General features: G+C 46.4%; 4 protein-coding genes and 1 non-coding gene across 5 annotated transcripts; 2 read left to right on the top strand and 3 right to left on the bottom strand.

The window, feature by feature from the left end:
- Nucleotides 1-2,821: 2,821 nt before the first annotated feature.
- On the top strand, nucleotides 2,822-5,187 carry METBIDRAFT_29358 (uncharacterized protein). Its single transcript, XM_018855386.1, has one exon. It carries the CDS (start codon nucleotides 3,278-3,280, stop codon nucleotides 5,162-5,164), a length of 1,887 nt encoding a protein of 628 aa, XP_018713252.1. The 5' UTR covers nucleotides 2,822-3,277; the 3' UTR covers nucleotides 5,165-5,187.
- Nucleotides 5,188-12,074: 6,887 nt separating this feature from the next.
- METBIDRAFT_t3 lies at nucleotides 12,075-12,156 on the bottom strand. Its single transcript has one exon. It is a non-coding gene; the product is annotated as a tRNA-Leu (tRNA).
- A 3,212-nt stretch (nucleotides 12,157-15,368) lies between these two features.
- Nucleotides 15,369-16,850, top strand: TAF60 (Taf60p; the record flags this gene model as incomplete). The annotated part of the gene is made up of 1 exon (XM_018858453.1): nucleotides 15,369-16,850. The coding sequence occupies one exon, from the start codon at nucleotides 15,369-15,371 to the stop codon at nucleotides 16,848-16,850; it is 1,482 nt and encodes a 493-aa protein (XP_018713251.1).
- Nucleotides 16,851-16,969: 119 nt separating this feature from the next.
- METBIDRAFT_92342 (uncharacterized protein) lies at nucleotides 16,970-17,984 on the bottom strand. The gene is made up of 2 exons (XM_018859340.1): nucleotides 17,846-17,984; nucleotides 16,970-17,790 (listed from the first exon to the last, which is right to left on the bottom strand). Exon 2 carries the CDS (start codon nucleotides 17,711-17,713, stop codon nucleotides 17,090-17,092), a length of 624 nt encoding a protein of 207 aa, XP_018713250.1. The 5' UTR covers nucleotides 17,714-17,790; nucleotides 17,846-17,984; the 3' UTR covers nucleotides 16,970-17,089.
- Nucleotides 17,985-18,088: 104 nt separating this feature from the next.
- On the bottom strand, nucleotides 18,089-19,357 carry METBIDRAFT_36292 (uncharacterized protein; the record flags this gene model as incomplete). Its single annotated transcript, XM_018856717.1, has 2 exons — nucleotides 18,089-18,685; nucleotides 18,797-19,357. Coding segments are annotated over 2 exons (1,158 nt in total), but the record flags the coding sequence as incomplete, so codon positions are not given.
- Between the last annotated feature and the right edge of the window lie 172 nt (nucleotides 19,358-19,529).

Raw genomic sequence — 19,529 nt, 5'->3', positions numbered from 1 at the left:
GCATCGTTCGGTCTTGTGATTGAGCTGCTATTGTCAGATCAAAATGGCATCGTAAACACTTGCATTCGTATTATCATTCCCCATCAATTTAGGTATTTTTATTCAACATTCCGTCATCGTCTTTCGTGAGAAATATCCAACAAGACGGCATTTATTTACCACGGTCTAAGAACTCTACAATCTTCAAATGGGTGGTCAAAACAATTGTTTATGACTGTGTTGGTGACTATGTGTATGCCTCTGTTTACCATCGGCCAGGCTACTACTATTCTTCGAGACACATTCCGTCAATTCCTTCAGCAGTATCTCCCTTGAGTGTCTTCTTGGAGATTTGGGGCTCACAGACTTTTCAGGTGATGTGATCTACTTTTTGAGAGAGTATACGAAAACGTGATCTGGAACACTATATTCAAGAGCTTTGATAAAACGTCTTCAAAAAACAAAGAGCAAACCTTTTTTGACATTCCTTGACAATATGCCTGATTAATAAATTAATGACTTCGTGAATCATCATGTGAAGGTATCCCCCAAGGTCGATGGTATATATATATATATATATACTCTAGAGTAACACGCTTTGTATTACAAATACATCCAGCCATTCTTCATCAGAAAAAGTTTCACCATTCACGAATTGTTTTTTTTTGGCTCAGGTTGACTTTAAAGAAGAACCCAGACTCGTATTCCATATAATTGTCATTATAAAAATCTATTAATGGGCTTCTAGATCACAAACTTCACGTTTGAACACAAGTTTTGTTGCATAGATGCTGAACCGGTTGTGGAACCTCATGTATTGCAAGTACTATCCCCCGCTTCTTCGCAAAAAAAACATACGTGAGAGTGATTTACTAAATTGGGTGCTAAAGTTGTGCAAAGCCCCAGTTGTGGAATATTGCAAGATCAAGGGTCTCGCCCAATTTCTGCCTGTTCTAGCTGGTGAATTCTCGGCAAAGGGATTTCAGTACAGTTGTCTTAGAATACCTCCATTGCGACAAAAAGAGTTGAAATCAGTTATACCAAATACCAGTACTGTGGACAATGCATCCAAGAGCTGCCTCAAGGGCCAAAAGAGAAACCCCTCGATGCATCAACAAGTGCCATTTTAGAGAGTTCCTTCTAGTTGATTTCTGATCCGGGTACTTGCTGCACGCCACTGCTTTCGGCACATTACTCAACTAGCCAAGTTCAATTACTATTGCAACAACCAACCATCAAACCCAGCTCATGTTCACTTTTTTTTGGTAGATTCATCTGATTAAAGAAGCAAAACTATACAAGTTGTGTATATAAAGAACCTTCAAAGAGCTCTCGGCTGTGTGTCAAATGTCAAAACTCGGTCCACCTGTTTTTGTTAGTCACAGTGTGGACGGCCCTCTTGGCCCGTATCTGTTCGCGTATTAGAGATCACGTCATTGATTCTTAGGAAAAGTCTCCTGTAGTAGTCGCTTCAGCTTCTTTTGGTAATTGGCCAGTACTATTTCATTGCCGAGTATTGTAGACCGTCGGGACCCGGTGCCGTGGATTTGTCTAGTGTTAGAAGTGCTTTGTACAATGTCTGTTCCGTGTAAGATGAATCCATCATAGTGGTCTCTTCTGCCTTTTTTTTTTTTGGTAGATTCATCTGATTAAAGGGGCAAAACTATATAACGAAGATATATATAAAAAACCTTTAAACAGCTCCCAGCTACGTACCAAGTGTCTTAGCTCGGCCCGTCCCCTTCCGTTAGTCACGGCCTGGAAAGCGTGCTTTCAAGGGGCGAAGAGTAAATTGCAACTTATGGCAAAGTGCAAGTAAATTACAAACTGTCAAAAATAAGGTGATGCAATTTCATTGATCTAAGCAATTGACAAAGGCAACATGATGTCGCTGTCAAGTTTTGTGTACTTGCATCAAAGTAAATAATCGGTTGCGGCCATACCATGCAGGAAGCACTGTTTCCCGTCCGATCAACGTTAGTTAAGCTGCATAGGGCCACACTGAGTAGTGTAGTGGGAGACCATATGCGAAATTGTGGTGCTGCAATCTTTTTTTTCAGTAACAAGAGACTTGCTGAAGATTGCATGAGCGTGCCTGGCTTTCTCTCATAAGAAGCATCGCAAATCTGAAATCTTCCGAGCCTTTGGAGAGCATTTCTTTGTGACGTCATATTTCGAAAGAGTCCACGCATAAAACACTCGAGAACCTGTCTTCTTCAACATCTCTGTCAGCAGTGCAATGATCAAAAAGCGTGTGATCAGATGCCATTACTGTAATTCCTTCGCCAAACATAGTGTACCAGTTGAAACATTAACTTTGTAAAGCCATTTAGCAGTAAATTTATGCTTAAGTCCCTCTCTGTATTCAGGCCGAACTAGCTGACGTTGCTGGGGAAGCGATCTCTGAAGTTTCCCGGATCCCACCTGCTTTCTCCCAGAAAATCCTTATTTCAGCATGGAGCCAATATGCCGATACATTATGTTACATCTATTCGCAGGTAGTCAATTCCAAAGCGCCCAACATGCCTTATATATGCCTTGCTGAGTACGATTTCTAAAGCTGTACGACTATAGCGGCTGACTGCTACAGCTGAGCAATCCAGCTAATTTTTACAGCCAAAAACAAAGCCCTTGATATTTCTCAAACCGCGGAAATTGAAAAATCGACAAATATATACCATGTTCCTATACGACGGCTCGGGCCAACAAATCGCCGCCGTACAGTTCGCAGCCGGCAGCCCGCGCACCATAGAAAGACTTGTTATGTGCAGTCCCAAAATCTATATGGGCGTCACGCTCGTAGACTCAGGGCTGTCTTGCAGTCACTTTCTTTCCAGAGGATTCCGGGTTCTCCCGAATTTCTCCCTTTGATGCTAGGTATAAAATCTGCTTGCCCACGTGACTTCCGAATTGAGGTGTGTTGTCGTGCAAAACCCAAGCCATATCAGGACTTCGGCCGCTGTCTGAATTTGCCGCCGCCGTCATAATTTACAGCCTCCCTGAAAATGGGCCCGTCCTCACAAAATAGGCCCGCGCTCACAAAATAGGCCCGCGCTCACAAATTGGGGCCGCGCCCACAAAATAGGGCCGCATCCAGAAAATAGGGCCGCATCCAGAAAAAACGTGCGCACCGTCCCTGGCCTGGCTCCAGGCGCTCTAGCGCATCGGCGCGCGGCCCACGAAAAAATGATACACAACTTTGAAAAGGACCCGACTCTTCTCTCTTACACTAGCTTGCACAGTCTGTTTGAACCTTCTGTTTGTGCCCTCCATTCCATTTGCTGGCCCTCCTCCAAGAATGTTCAGGCTTCTTGCACACAACACCGGCTCGACGTTGCGGCCCGTGCTTCTCCGCAACGTGCGGCCCAACACCACGTTCAAAAAGTCAGGCCCCGCCAACGCCGCGGTCGACCTCGACAAGAGCTTCCAGTTCCGCTCGAATCTGAGCTCCGCCACCGTGCAAGCGCCGGCAACCAAGCCAGAAAACAAATTCTCAAAAAGCGCGGACCCGCTTTTCGCCGTCGACAAGCTGGAAGCACCTAGCGGCCGCGGCCTGGCCGCCCGCTTTGAAGAGTTACTCCAAGGCGCCACCGGCAAGACCATCCTGAACCGCCAATCCGGCAAGGGCAGCCACATGCACGCTGTGCGCACGCTTGTGAACATGTTCCGCGATGATGCGGTCCGTGGCCTGTTGTCCTCGGATGACATCTACGACTACACCAATCTTCTCAATGAGGCGGTGTACGCCAACCGGTTCTCGCGGCTCAGTGACAGCCGGAACAGAGACAGCGACCAGTACCACAACGTAACTCTTTCCAATGACATCTGGCTCAAAAACGCCGTGTTGGAGCTCGCAGATACCCTCTCCGATGGCCCCATGCAACAGGTGCTCACGCACCAGACGTTGCGCAAGCTCTTGTTTGCTATGTTGCAGTTGAAAGTGCACTCAGAGATGATTCGCTTCTGGGAGCACGGTGTCAACGACCCGGTGCACAGCAGCAAATACTTGCAGCAGACGGTGTTGGCTGTGATCTTGCCTTTGACGTACGCGGAAAAGAGGTTCCTGTACGACCAGGTCATCAAGTTATTTGAGGTCAACACCAATAATGTGGCGTATGTGACTCACAACCTTCTGGGGGCTGTCGGCAAAGTCGCTATCCAGGAGGGCGACTACCTGCGTGCGCTCGACTGCTTAGAGCAGGTGTTGGCATATTTAGAGAAGGACAAAAACCAACTGTCGGGCGTGAACCGCACCTTGGCCGAGTTGCACGCGGCGTTCATTGGGGATTGTAAGGACATCAAAATCGCGCGCCACTTCTTCACCAAGTGCGTAGAGAATCAGCTCCCTTACCACGTCACGCTCAAGGCGCCGCATGTGCAGAAGCTCATGGAGAACTGTGTGGCCGCAGAGGAGCCTTTTGAGACAATTTTGGATTTCTGGAAACAAACCTTGACCGTCTACGCTACCGAACCACGGAGCTCGTTCAATGCGCGTTACTCCATCATTAACAAGGCATTCTTCTCCATTTTCTTCCGCATGTACCCAACTCTCTCTGAGGAAGGCTACAACAAGTTGAAGGAAGTCATTGCCATCTATGCCAGCATCAAACCGATGGACGACTTCTTCCTCAACAACATCGTAAGCAACTGCACTTGGAATGACAAGACGGTGTTCACACAGATTGTCGAGAACTACGCGGCGCACAATGTTACACAAACCCCTGTCCTGTACCGCGTGATTCTTAAAAAGATGGGCGAGATTGAGGACTTCTCCTCTGCTGAGATTTTGCGCCAGTGGGATGCATCGCTTCACGCATTAGATGCCGCAGGCTTTTCGTACATTCCTATTGCTGACTGGGCTAGTTTGCGTGAGGCCACCATCTTGTCTCATTACAGTGAGTCCAGATCCGAGCTTTATTTGGCCCTTTTGCACGCTTACCGGAACTACCATCAGGACGACAAGGCCGTTCACAGGTTCGTTAAGTACTGGATGTCGAAGCTGCAGGCACAAGAGATTACTCGTGTGACAGAAACAGCTCCTGCTTTTAACACGGACGTTGAGATCAGCGTTCCCGAATTCACAAACTTACGTGAGAATGTAGACTACGACACCGTGGCCTCGAATATTGCTGTTGCCTCGAGAGAAGACAACGACGCAAGGAGTGAAGCTTTCACAGAGTTGTGAAGGGACGGGAACCAAAGCGAGGCGTTGAAAAGACAAAATTAAAAAAAAAACGATTTACGATTGAATACGTACAAACATTTGTGCGCCCCCTTCCAGTGAACATTCCTGACAATATTTTTTGCATTTGACTTGAATTGCACATGGACACTATGTATATATAATAAAATATGAAAACCCAACGGTTAATAAGTCGGGTATTTATGGAATATCATCAATATGCATGGCCTCTTTTGTAACCTCCAGAAGAAAAAAAGTATTTTCAGGTCCTTTGAATTGAATACAAAAATATAGTTGTGATCCTACTCAGGGGTATTGCCGTTTTGTTCTTACTACCAATGTTATAGCTGCTTCAACAAGGCAGACGATATATTGATATTTTTCCTTGGTGATTTTTGAGGCATATGTAAGTACTTTCCATCTAAAACAAGAATTAGTTGACTCAATTACATGCTTCATATATGATCATGGCAAATTAATATATAGAAGAGCTGTGTAAGATTTCACGGGACTAATTATAGAGGAAGCTGAACTTCTACGCGAGAGAGGTGATTAGCGTGACCGAAAATATTGCTCTTTAATTTGCAACTGCGGAAGGCTCCAAAGATACGCCTAAACTACGTACTTGAGAAAAGTGGTTTCGCTAAGGGCGCAATAGCCAACTAAATTGTGAGCCCAGATGAAGTTGTAAGCTTTGACGTTTCAGTAGAAATCTACAGATCGAAGCACCACATAAAGTCCCAGAATGCATTATTTTACCTAAATTCGTAAGCTCTCTTCGAGTCGCCACAAAAATTTGAAATTCAAAGCTTCACGCTAGATTACCTGACCCTCTATTGTTCTTTTGGTGCCTTTAGCAACAACGCACATTCGTGAGAGACGTGCTGGATTCCTATCCTGATTTTCATCGTTCAAACTTGAGAACTCGATTAGTAAAAGTAGCTTTGCAAATTAGAGACAGTCAACAGGCATATCAGAGGACGTCAAGTTTAACATGCGCTTCATTCTGCTTGACACTTTAATGTTTTTAGTCTGGAGTTCAAGTTTGTTTGAAGATCGAAAGTCTAGGAATATGTTCAAGTGATGAACTTGCCCCCATGACTGCTGAGCAAAAGCTTTATGAATCTTTTTTGCAAAATCATGCTAACTCTCCGAAATGTCACTAAGCTTTTCTAAGAACTACTGAGATTCTCAACGCACGGCTTTATCATAAGCCTGAACGTTCGGCTTCTTGCTTGTACCAGAATATAAAAAGTAATATGAAAAAATACATATTGGCTCTATCCTCATTGCCTGGCGCACGCCTATCTCTCTGAAAATACCAGGATATTTCCCCATATCCTCAGCCGAAAATAGAGCCCGAGCCCAAATAGCTGTATCAGTTACAGACCTGCAGGTAATACACAGCCTCTGGTGATGTTGAGATTGGCCACAAAATATCGAAACCTCCAACTACTGAGCTTTTCCTCATATTCCGACGGTTATCATGGGCAGTTGTCTCCTGAAAACGAAAGACGTTCATGCCCCGGGGGAAAAACAAGCGTCTACCAGGAAACCGTCTGCTGTGTCCGGAAATGGCCGAACGACAGGTGAAGGTTCTAATACTCAAAATTCTCGACAAGCCGCTGCTCAAGCCGCTGAGCTGCGGTTTAAGGCTCAGCAAGAAAAACATGTCCAGAGCCAGGCCAAGCTAAAGGCCATGGAGAAGATGTCAAAAGTAGAAAAAGGATTGGCCTGAAGGCTGTATCTATATAGACGAGATGGGAACAGTATATAAACATTGCAGGATACGAATTTGTCTATTATTGATTCCCTGGTGATGCCATATTTTGCCTTGCTCTATAAGATTTGCGGGACAAAAAGTGGATTGACTGACAGATAAATCGTGATATTGGCCGCGTGGTTCCTCCAAATGAGGAGTGGTTTCGATGCACGGAAGAGATTCTCAATGGAATGCCATATTTGTGAACATACTGTGCCAGTGAAGACACTCGAAGAAGGCGAATTGATCTTATGGCGTATCAAGGATCTTGCCTGGTAGCTGTTTCAAGTCGGCTTGGATGATTGTTTTGGGGCTAATTATTCGCAGGCACCCCAACATTGTTGCACTTTTTTCTTCAATTTGATCTCAGTGCAAAATGTCACCTCTGTTGATAACATGCTTCTTTCTAGAGGGTACAACTTATATGAATCTCGATGATGGCTGCTAATTTGGACTTATACCACTGCTGGCTTAGATGCTTGAAAACACGGAACCTAGGCATCGTGTGGCTTAACAAATACTGCTTTAACTTTTATTTTTTGAGATTGTGTTCTTGCAAACAACGTGACATTAATGGCTCACATGATGCAGTCAGCAAAAATCGAATCGTTGAGGTATCTCACCTATGCCAAACGCAAAACGTGTGGCCTTCAATTTGTTTTGTTGACGAACCAGAAGACTTGGCCGGTTCGTTTGGTCGAAAGACCCTCGTCGCCGTTATTATTAGATCCCGTAGATGAATAACTGGCTCGCACTATAGGTGCTGAAGTGGAAGGGCTCTCATAGGTTTGAATCCTTTGAAACACGTTACACTTTAAAGACGAATGAACATGACTTACGGGTTGTTCCGAAAGCTGGAGATTCGGGATACCAAATCTAGATCATCCAAAGACGTTCTCAGTCAGGAAGCACTATGTTCCGTTGGCAAAATTGGGTGCAACTTCCATCGAATTCCCTTCTAGCTCAGGAAGTTTTAATAAGTTCGTAGCGCGGCTGTTGATTATTGAACCAAAACCTGATGTTGTCACTTCATATCAAATGTGGGACAGTTGAACGGCTCATGTGAAATGACTGGTGATAGCTGTCTCGAACTCGGCCTTAATCACGAGAATGAACATGTTTCTTAGAATAATGTTCTCGTCTAGTCGGTGGAGCCTTTGGTTAGATGACTTCTAGAATAAGACTTCAATGAAAAATTGTGCTTGAGATAGTATGTGGATTTATTTCGGATATCTCGTTGAAATTGGCGTAAAGCAAAAGTCGGTGTATTTAGGAATCGCTAAGATACTACTTACTCCTGGGGGACTGCTGGCAATGTCACCTAGGCAGTACCGGTCATGTGTCGGGAGCGAGCAGTTGCTTGTGATCTTATTTTTTGTTGCTTTATGTACGAAGTGATCAAAGACATATAATTCTTTTTTTCACCCGCTGTATTTCATTTCGAAAGCACTAAGTGGGTCGGCGAACAATTTCAAGAGAATTTGGAGGTATTGAAATCTTCTCGTTTATAAATTTTCGCAATTCTCCAAGTAATGCGCAAAAAAGGGAAAAAGAATAAAGAGCTCATTTTCCGTTAGAATCACCCAACTCGGTCTTCGTTTAAACTCAAAAATGTTCATCCAGAGAATTCATAGCATTTACAACCAAAAAAATATTTATCACCTTTCATCTTTTAAGTCATTGATGCATAGCCGTTTGGTCTCTGAATTTCACGTGGCAAAGTTTTTTTTGACTTCGAACCCACATCCGGCCATGTCAAAAGAATTCTCTGGAGGGGAGGGCTTATGTCAACATCTCATTATTTTAAAGTTTCATAATTCCTCGATTTTGCGTATTTGAATACACCAACGTTATATGAGCCAAGAAAATAGTGACAATATATGGGCACCTATCAATCTGTCGAATCTGAAAACAGTACAGCAGCAAAAGCAGCCGCAGCTAAAATCGTTGAAAATCTCCAGGCGTCATAAGTTTGGCAGTTTAGCTTTTTATAAAAGACCTGTGAATTCTCTCGGAACATGTGCACCAAGATCCCATCAGATCCACGAAACAGGCAGATGATATCTGATAAGTCACCAGTGAAAAGCACAGTGCTAGAACTATTAAACTCAAAAATGATAAAGGGACTAGAAAACACTTGGAGTCGTAGAAATGTTTTTGTACAAACAGCTATTTAGTATTATTAACCAGGAAGCTTTAGCAAGATGGTATCTTGGCTTAGCACTTGTCAAAAACACAAAGAAGTTGTCGATCGATCTATGGCAAAGCACTTTGGCAAGATCAGATTCGGAGACAAAAGCTTATGTATTCAAGGTGTCCAGAAGTGAGTGAGACGCAATCATAATCACATTTATCTGTCACCCACGGAGACCATCCGAGATATTAGTACTGAAAAGAAATTTCGTACAAAGAATGATAGCATGGAAGCACTGTAAAATCATTCTCCGGATTCCATGTGAATATTCCAGTAGCTGTAGAACTGCTCGACACCTAGTCCAACGAGAGCGCAACAGGCAAAATACAGAGAGGATGTCAAGCTGATTCCTCCTCACGCTTCCTCAACATACAATTTCCCAGGAGATTAAACTCAGATGATTCGTCGTTTAGGTTCACTCAGAATGCATAGATAGATGCGTTTTGGGATTATTCCGGTCAGAGCTCTAGTGCTGGCATTATCATTCACAGAAGCAGCTCGGTCTTCTCATCAACTCTCAACACTATCAATAGTCATATAGTCCATTTTCAATTATACAATACATATCCTCCAGTAGATAAGAGGCATATCAGAAAACCCGAAATCAAACTCGAAGACGCCACAGAGATATGCAAGGGTATTCGATATGCGAGACATAATACATCTGGTACTGAAAATACTCAAACAAAATATAGGCCTTGAGAGGTGTCTGAAGATAGGGCCAAAAGGAATTTTGAAGTGCACATCTAAGTCAGCATCACGTATCCTCATTAGATCTGCAAAAGCCTCACTCCACTTCATTCTCGATCTTCAGTCTGACGCTATCTCAACTGAGTTAAAGCCGCTTGATGGAAGAAATCATATAAACACTTTTTATATTCATTAACTGTAAAGAACAGTATAAAAACGGTATAACATTTTGCGGTTTGCTTGCGTCGATTGTATCACCACTGCACCCAATTGGGAAAAAAAATGAGAAGACAAGTTCCTCTTTACAACCTCGGCTGAACCCTACCACGAGAAACATTGATTTTTAATACATTCTTGCATACACCAAATCCATAATGATGGAGACGCCACACAAGGTTTCTTTATTCATCTCTACAACAACTGTGAAACATCTAAATACTGGTGGCAAGAACTAAAATATGCTAAGTCCATGAGCTTAAAATTTTTCTGGCTACGGCCGTTAACTATTTGGAAAACTTAAAAGTATTCAATTAGTTCGTCACCAAAATTAACATCAAAGACGTGGCGATTCGCAGGATGTTGAAGCGACCACTACAGGAGATTAATCCTGAACATAGATGACATAATATTCAATACGGAAGCAGATACGGGCCAAGAGGACCGCCCAGGCCGTGATTAACGGAAGTGGGCGGGCCGAGTTTCGACACTTGGTGCGTAGCTGGGAGCTGTGTAAAGATTTTAAATATGTAATACAATATAGCTTGCTCTATCGTATAATCATGCGAAAAAAAAAAAAAAACGTACGAAGTGCTTTCAAAAACTTGATGGTGTTTCTGACTTTCCAGGGATACCCCATGCGTCATGATTGAAGAAAACAGGATACACGAAAGGAAGCAATGCTGCAGCTATAGAAGAGCACTCGTCACACATGGAGAGCACATCTATAGCTGCTGCCTCTTTGATTAATCACAGAAATACAGGATTGTTTACGAAAGCCTCTTGCACTTGAAGTTGAGAATCAACTGTAGTAGATACGTATTCTTATTTTTCCCCAGATCAATTTTTGGGTTTAACCTTGCTTGAAGTGTGTCGGTGAGTTTTTTCTCATACTTACGATATCACGAAGTGCCGAGATTTCTCTGCTTGCCAAAAAGACCCCAGAATACATACGACATGAGTTCATCAAATTTCTCAGCCTCAACAGTACAAAAAATTATTACCCAATAGGAGAGGTTTTAAGGCAATGCCTGGTAGCCATACAAATTCTTGCTAATTATCTCAACTCTATGGTGGATTGATGTTTACACACGATAAACAATCTCATAATCTACGAGTCGCTTCATGCCCACACAATATCATATATCCTTGTAAATATGTACTTATGCAGAATGATTTCCCGAAAACACTATTGGAATACTCTAAAATGTCGAGCTTTAGCACTCAATAAGGACAAAACACAAAAGACAGAATTCTAAACAGCCACGTAATATTTTGGAGCTTCTGAAACAAATGCCAAAGAAGCACACCTGTTCATTTCAAGAGACCAAAAGTCGATCCATGTCTGATCAGCAAAAATGTTCTTGCGTTCAATTACAAACCTGGTAGGGGACACCAATTGGCTCATTCCAGAATGACTTGCCTAGACATATCGCAAATTGTCCATACATGACAATACTGAAAAAGAGGTGAAGGGACGTAGACCATGGAAGCTTAACATTTGAGAATGGAATTGGAACTGTGGGCAAGGTTTAAACTTGACTCTCAAGACTGCAATAAAATATTTTTTAACGCACATCACATGTTGTTGTCCTGACCCACAGATGACATCCACAGGTTTCATACTCAAACAATTGATTATGTCTCTATATTGTGTTCATTAAATGGTACCAGGTCAGCTTTTGGAATGTAGCACTATTGAAACGACTTTTATGAAGCGGAAACACCATTTGCTCTCGACTCCATGAGTACTGATACATATATAAGCAGATCATTATAGGACATTACATGGCACACGACACAAAGGAATAAGCTAAGCCACAAATAAGATTTTCCAAACATCAAACACTAATTTCGAGCACCTATTAGACCCAATTCCCTTTCTGAAATGCGATGACCCATAAAAAAATAAAAATCTTCAACATCCACACCTGGTGTGACGCTGCCAAGTGCTTGTAAACTCGACACCCATTTGCATAAAGATTCAAACATCAAACCAGTTTATATTGATCAAACGGAAACCCCCAGAATCGTCGAGACATTAAAAAAAATGACTCCGGCGTGATTCGAACACGCGCATCTTACGATAACAGAACTTGAGTCTGCCGCCTTAGACCGCTCGGCCACAGAGCCTTTGAATGACTCTTGTGAAAGGTGCTTGATTTCATTCTTTTAATTTGAGGCTCAATTTTGATCTCGACTTTCGCCTTCCTTGAATCCTCTTTCTCTCACGCCTAAACTTTAGGTATCAAAGTATAATTCCAATGCAAGTACAGAAAACAAAACGTAGCCCCGTTAATCAGATGAATCTACCAAAAGAAAAAAAGATTGTTTTTATCGCTTTCCACTAGTGGTGGGGCTTTGAATCCCTCCAGTGATGCCCTATATTATGATGTTTCTTTTGAAAAAAAAGAGGGGTATCAAACTTCCCTGGTCATATTTGTACACATAAATCTCCTAACAACGAACACGCCACAGAAACTTCCCTTGAATATCTTTGAAACAATTGCATGAAATGAAAATTCTGGTGGCAAGAGTTTATTGGAATACGGCGAGCTGAGAATCGACACTAGTTACATCTCTGAGAATGCTAAGATGTTTATTTTTATATTATTTTCTAAGTCTACTCTTTTGAGCGAATCAATTTACTGAACCCAAAGTATAAGTAGCCTTTTCTATACTTTGGTAACAAGTGTGAAATATTTCAGAACACCCCTATCGCTACCTTTGAAAGTAATAGAATAACCAAAATGGCCGCAAGTGAATTGCAAGATCAAGAACCCCAGGACCTGGTTTCCAAAAATTTGCCATTCAGACAGTCATCTGTCAACCAATAACTGGGGTGTATCATGTCAAAATTGATTGTTCTACCGTCGAGACTTTCTGCGACGCAGGATACCAGTTAATCATAGATCGGAGTCTGTTACGTAAAACCAGATAGAGGCTATTACGTTTAAGATCAACGTATCAATATAGTGTACCTCTATTGTAAACGACTACGGGACTAGAAACGCACCTTGAGATGTCAATGGTCCAGTTCGATTCGTGACTCGGGTTTGCAGCTCGAAAAGCCATATTCAATAATTCCATTCTGAATTACACCAAAGGTAATGGGCAAAGAAACTTTGAAGCTGGATTAAATTGCACATGCGCATACCCAAAAGAGACTAAGTGATTACTACATATTCACCAACCCCTTGGCGGATTTCTTTGGGAAACCTTGACGGCTAGAAGAAAAACACCTTTCCAGATAAACACAGTTCGAGGGAAATCATTGAAGCATTGAAGCTGTAAGCTGTTTTTCTGAAGCTCATAAAACATCGTCGAACGAGCTCAAGAACCGGGTGATCTATCGTGGAATCACTGTATAGCAGTTAAACCGAGCCTGAATGTGTAAATCCAAATGAGCCATATACCAAATATTTGTTTAAGCACATTGAAATCAGAATTAACTGATGAAAAGACTTCCTAAGGTTGTTCGGCAGAAATTTTTAAGCGGAGTTGCGTGGGGCAACTGACAAATGCTAATTATATCCGCACTTTTTGCCTGGGTGGCACAACTATTGTAAAAGATCTAAGCGCTTGTGAATAGTGAAATCCATGACCCCAGCTGCAATTATCCAGGGTTTGCTATTGCTTCATGAAGAGCATTGATTGAATAGTGAAGTGGGGAATTCAACGGTACTCAATTCTGAATACTGAAGCTCAGAAAGTACTTAGGTAGTCAAGTTTGCGGATATAATCAGAACTTTCAACCATTGATTCTAGAGTAAAGAAGTTTTTTTTTCACTAGCAACACCTTTTGAGACGCGCTGCTCAAAGTACTGCGAAGTCTAAATTACTGGGTTCAAAGCATTCAACTTTTGAAGATCCAGGATATTTCGTAATTCCCTGAGATATTTTGTTTTTTGTAATACCATATTCAACTTGCCGTTTCGTTTCTGGTTGTGACTGACGTTTCACCAGTTTCAAACCCACTTATAGATTCGAGCCATCAATATTCCAAATACAATGACTGATGTCCATTTAGTGAATCCCCCCTTGCCAGTAAATCCAGAAGCATGTATGAAAATGTGTGTTGGATCATCTTCAAGGGAAACTAAATACTTGGTCTACTTCTGGAAGGAAAGAGGGTCTAGCCTATCCGCTCTTCAGAGTACTAAATTTCTAAAATACTCGTTTTTGTAAAACATTAAGCTTTAGGGCACGGAATTTGTAACTCAATCTTTGAAGAGATTGTCTCAGCACTAAATCTCACCCATCTGTTTGTAGTGCTCAGCTGTTCAAATCATTGGGTCGCTTGAAGCAATACGAAACTCCGCAAATGGTCTAGACTCATTCCCAAGATCTCTCAGTTTCTGACAATAGTCGGTCTCCAATAATACGGGATTTCCTCACCACTCAATTCAATTTTTTGGGGTGCTCATTTTTATATGCGGCCCCGAACTTCGATTCACCATGATATCAAATTCGTTCGACTTGGTGGCTCAAAAGGCTTTAATTTTCTTTCATGTTCGATTCTTGCACGTTGAATAGTTAATAGCAATATCTGTTCGAAAAGCTTTGAGAGCAGGCCACCCCTTCTGACCGAAAGTCTACGAAATAGTTCTAGAGTCTAATGCACCACAGATTTTGTCGCGTCACTGAGGACATCTTGAATGATCCTCCGCAAATGAACCCACAGACACCTACATGCCAATTGCTTTAGTGAGAATCCACCGCCCACTGCAGCGGCCATTCAAACCACCACTGGCTTTGCCAGCTGCAATGTATCAATACTTTTCTCGAATGACAGATCTGCTTTGCCGACTTCACTTTTCTACATTATTCTATCGTCTGGAGGCTGTTAACCTTGAACTGCTGCGGAGATCAGGACGATGCGAAAGCCAATGTTTACTGTGGGGACGGTCTTTCTAAGACGGCTGCAAAACCCCTTTGGACGAGAAATTAGAGATGGCTAGTGAGGACATCTTCTGATAATGCCCGCACCAGCCTCGCAGCTGTCGCCAGGCAACAGAAACCCATACACCAAAACACGCCAAAACCACAGAGCCGCCCACTGTCCGTTCCAGCCCTCCAGCACCAAGCCCCGGGCCCCGGTGTATTGGTGGCTCACGGGACCTAAAGAACGTGACTAGACTAAACATCACGTGACCAATTAGCACGTGACTGATCGCACGTGACCCCCGCTCACGTGACGCGCACCCGCGCGCCCACAACTCTCCTGTCAACTCCCCAGTACTCCCTAAGCGCCCACAAACCCAGCGTCCATCGCCCCCAAACCACGCCTTCCCGCCGGCCAGCGCCCCCACAGCCCCCCAATTCACCTCCGCACACCCGTCGGCATGGACCCCGGAAAAATCCCGCTTTCCCACACCTTATGGTCGCCGCACGACACCGTCAAGGACGCGGCGGAGCATTTGGGCATCACGCTCCCCGAAGATGCCGCCAAGAACTTGGCCATGGACGTGGAGTACCGCATCCACGAGATCTTGGAGTGCGCCAACAAATTCATGCGCCACCTGAAGCGCCGCTTGTTGACCACCGGCGACATCAGCCACGCGCTCAAGGTGTTGAACATCGAGCCGCTTTTGGGCTACGACACCGCCCAGCCGCCGGTGTTCCGCGAGGCGCTTTTCGGCGCGGGCGGCCAGACGCTCTACTACCTCGACGAAAACGAGCTTGAGTTCGAGAAGTTGATCAACCAGGAGCTCCCGAAGGTGCCGCGCCAGTCCACGTACACGGCGCACTGGTTGGCCATTGAAGGCGTGCAGCCGACGATCCCGCAGAACCCGCTTGCGCTGGAGATCAAGAGCTTGCCGCCCATCTCGCGCGGGGCCATTTCGCTGGTGCTCAGCCGCGACTTGCTCCATCTCTCGGGCGGCGCGGAGCCGGGCCCGGGCGCCGCCAGCGCCGACGAGCAGAAGGACGGCCGCCTGAAGAAGAAGCCGGACAAGGACACGGACGTCAAGCCCTTGGTCAAGCACGTGCTCCTGAAGGAGTTGAAGCTCTACTTCGACAAGGTGGTGGAGGTGCTCGTGCTGCCGGACCCGGAGAAGGACAGCTTGCGCGAGGCCGCGTTGAGCTCACTCCGCACGGACCCCGGCTTGCACCAGCTCGTGCCGTACTTCATCCAGTTTGTCGCGGAGCAGATCACCAACCAGCTCCGCAACCTCGACATCCTCATCACCATGCTCGACGTGATCTCCGCGCTCTACGACAACAAGACCATCTTCTTGGCGCCCTACGTGCACCTGTTGATGCCGTGCATCTTGACGCTCCTCTTGGCCAAGCGCATCGGGACGCCGGCCAAGGAGCCCGTGGACGCGGCCGCGGCCGCAGAGTTGTTGCGCGGCCAGTTTGCGGTGCGCGAGTTTGCGTCTTTGCTTCTCGAGCACGTCATCACCTCCTACGGCAGCTCCTACTCCACGCTCAAGCCGCGCGTGACACGCACGTTGCTCCGCGCGTTCTTGGACCTGAGCAAGCCCGTGGGCACGCACTACGGCGCGCTCCTCGGCTTGGACAAATTGGGGCCGGAGGTCATCAAGCTCGTCTTGGTGGCCAACTTGAAGGTGTGGTACCGCCTGGTACTCCTCGAGGGCGACCGCACCGACGCAGAGCGCGCGTTGCTCACGGACAAGATTGTGGCGGCGCTCCGCAAGTTGCTGGTGGCGGCACCGGCTGATGCCATGGCCGTGGACACACCCGTGCCGCCGGAGCTTGCGGAGAAGCTTGCTGGCCGCATCGGCGAGCCTTTGGCGGCCGTGGTGTTGGCTGCCGCCGACGGGCCGCTGATTGTGCAGGGCATTTTCTTTGGCGAGGCCTGAGTGGGCACGATCCGAGATCCCATGCCTCATGGCCTATTCGAAAGGGAACATCGAGGTGCACTAGGCGGGCGATCAAAAGGACACTACTAGACAGATCAGCACCTGCACAAGGAGTACCATCGACAAAGGCCCAAGATTCTCAGGTGTTAATAGAGTTATCACCAGAAGGGGAACTACAACAATCATACAAAAGCTCATGTATCATTAAAAGGTGCATTGGGAAGCGAGTGCTGCAACGGCTAGAAGGTTCGCTTCTTCGTGTACTTTTTGGTTGCCGACTTCGGCGCAGAGGCAAGGAGCCGTTCGAAGTCCGAGTCGGAGTCTGACTCCAGGCTCATCAAAGCACAGTCTGCCACGGAACTCACGGGCGGCGCCGATGGCGGTGGTATTTGCATTTGCAGTTCCGGTTCTTTCATGTCGGTCTGTGGCGGTTTTACGGCCGGCGCCATATCGGCGCTGCCTATTTCAAAAATGTCCGTGCTGGCAAGACCAGCGAGGCCCGCCAATCCGCTGGCTGCATCCAGGTTGTCTTGACTGAAAATGTCGGCCCTCTCACCGCGCAGGGAAATGGGCGACTCGGCCTTACTGGCGCTTTTGGCTGCGGTCGTTCTCCTAGTGGCGCGTCTGGGTTCCAGAATGTTGGTCATTCGTCTGGCCAAAGGCAGAAGCCCTGCTTCAGTGCACTTGACTGGCGGAGGACCTGCCGTGGTGGTATTGTAGAACGGCGACTGCTGGAGAGAAACATGCGGGCCTGGTTTGCTCTTGGTTCCTGCTGGATCGACAGACGTCCGTTTAGCTAGAACAGACTTCTTGACAGTAACGAACTTCCCCCCAGTACCCACATTCCCAGTCGCTTCAGGCATTTCCGAAGTATTAGTTCTTTCAATAACTGGTTTTCTCGCAGACTTCTTCTTGACAACAATAGATTTTGCTTCGACAGCTGGCTTTGCTTTGGTAGCTGGCTTTGCTTTGACAGCTGGCTTTGCTTTGACAGCTGGCTTTGCTTTGACAGCTGGCTTTGCTTTGACTGCTGGCTTTGCTTTGATACCCAGGGTTCCTGTAGCACGTGGCTTTTCAGTCACACTAAACTCTCTCTCGGGGTCTTCATCAGAAGACTCTTGCCTGTCATCACCAACGCGTTGATCCTTCCGGACTGGAGAGGAACTTACCGCATTGACAGACATTCCCCGACCAGCACCAAAACGGCCATACAGAAAAAACCTGCTGTCCTCGGAGTCTCTCACTGGCGAAGACACAATGCCCATGGATTTCACGGGCGATTCCCGTGCCACCTGAGAGAGCCGTTCATGCACCGATGGTTTCTTTTCCTGCCGGCCCTGGGGCGTCTCTTTCACGATATAGCCCCCATCAACGGTACGTTGATTCGACGGCGTGGCGAGGACCTGGGGCGTGGCAAACACCCGGGGCGCATTTCTTGAGGCACCAGGGGCGGCTGGTTTTGCCGGTGTCGCCTCGACCTGCCGCACGTTGGTAAACGACTGGCTACTTTGGGCAAGACTAGCTCCCGACTTGACTCGTCGGGCATCAGTGAAAAGAAACAGATTGGATTTCCCAGGCTCCGTGTCCGCAGGCTCGTTCTTAGCCACGGACATGTCGACCTGGCGCCGCTTCAAGTTGCGTGTGCCCAAGTTCGACTTGGACCGTTTCAACGAGAATGCTGGTTTGATGCTGTCGGCATCCGTTGTGGTGGAGGCGCGGGGAAGCGTTGGGATCGAGTCTGTGCTCATGGATATCTTGGGAAATTTGGACTGTGGATCGCTGGGCTGGTTCTGCGGCAGGCCAGGAGGTTCTAGCGAGGAGGCGCTTTTCGTCCACTCCCGGATCCGCTGCAGCAACTCCGACCCCGGGTCCTCGGCCGAAGTGCCTTGATCCGAGCCGGGTGGCTGGAAGAGCGCCCGGGCGATTTTTCGCTCCGCTTTGGGCACTCGCGTCCTCAGGATATTGGGCCGGAGACCCTTGATCTGCTTGATGATAAACAGCACGGTTTTGGGGAGGCCCTTACCAAAGAAAGGCACCACCACAAACGCCAAGAAGCCCTGTGTGTTTTCGTCCTTGTCGGTCCTGCCGTGCTCCAAGAGCGAGTCCCAGAGCCCGATCTGGTCAATCAAGCCCACCAACGATGTATATAGGCTCAGTGGCGACATGTGGTCCTGCTTCGGGGAAAGCATCACAGTTCCCGACACCCCTTCGGGTTCCGTGACCCCGACACCAAGGAACGTGGCAATCACTTTTTTCTTCTTGCGCCGGATGAGCGCAGGCTTCCGTTTTGAAGCCGCGGCTTGGGCCTGCTGCCTCCGGCCCGTGTCTAGGAAGTCCGCCTCGTCAACGGCCATGCAAAGAATAATCTCCAAAAGCAACACAATCTGGATTTGCGCCTCCCGGATCTTCAACTCCAACACAAGGTGCTCGAGCAGCTCGTCCTTGGTGGTCTGCTCATAGTGCTTGCTCACGAACAGCGCCTGGTTTTCTGCCTCAAAGGGGCACATGGCCATTTCCACCTCGCATTGGTGGCCCGGCTTGCAGAGGCCGTATCTGGCCTGGCGCCGCTGCTCGAGCTGCTCCTGCGAGAGAAAAACCCGACCTAGGCACTCGAGCATCTGCGTGCGCTCGCCGCCACACATGTTGCGGAACCTTGGAAGCGTGGTTTTCGGGAAATAG

Source organism: Metschnikowia bicuspidata (genome assembly GCF_001664035.1).
Source record: "Metschnikowia bicuspidata var. bicuspidata NRRL YB-4993 chromosome Unknown METBIscaffold_1, whole genome shotgun sequence".
Lineage (NCBI taxonomy): Eukaryota > Fungi > Ascomycota > Pichiomycetes > Serinales > Metschnikowiaceae > Metschnikowia > Metschnikowia bicuspidata.
Note: the sequence above shows the minus strand (reverse complement) of the source record. Positions and strands in the feature narration are given on the sequence as shown.

Bases quoted from the DNA above. Each gene is read 5' to 3' on its own strand.
- METBIDRAFT_92342 (XM_018859340.1), bottom strand. From the start codon at position 17,713: ATGCCTGAAGCGACTGGGAATGTGGGTACTGGGGGGAAGTTCGTTACT.
- METBIDRAFT_29358 (XM_018855386.1), top strand. From the start codon at position 3,278: ATGTTCAGGCTTCTTGCACACAACACCGGCTCGACGTTGCGGCCCGTG.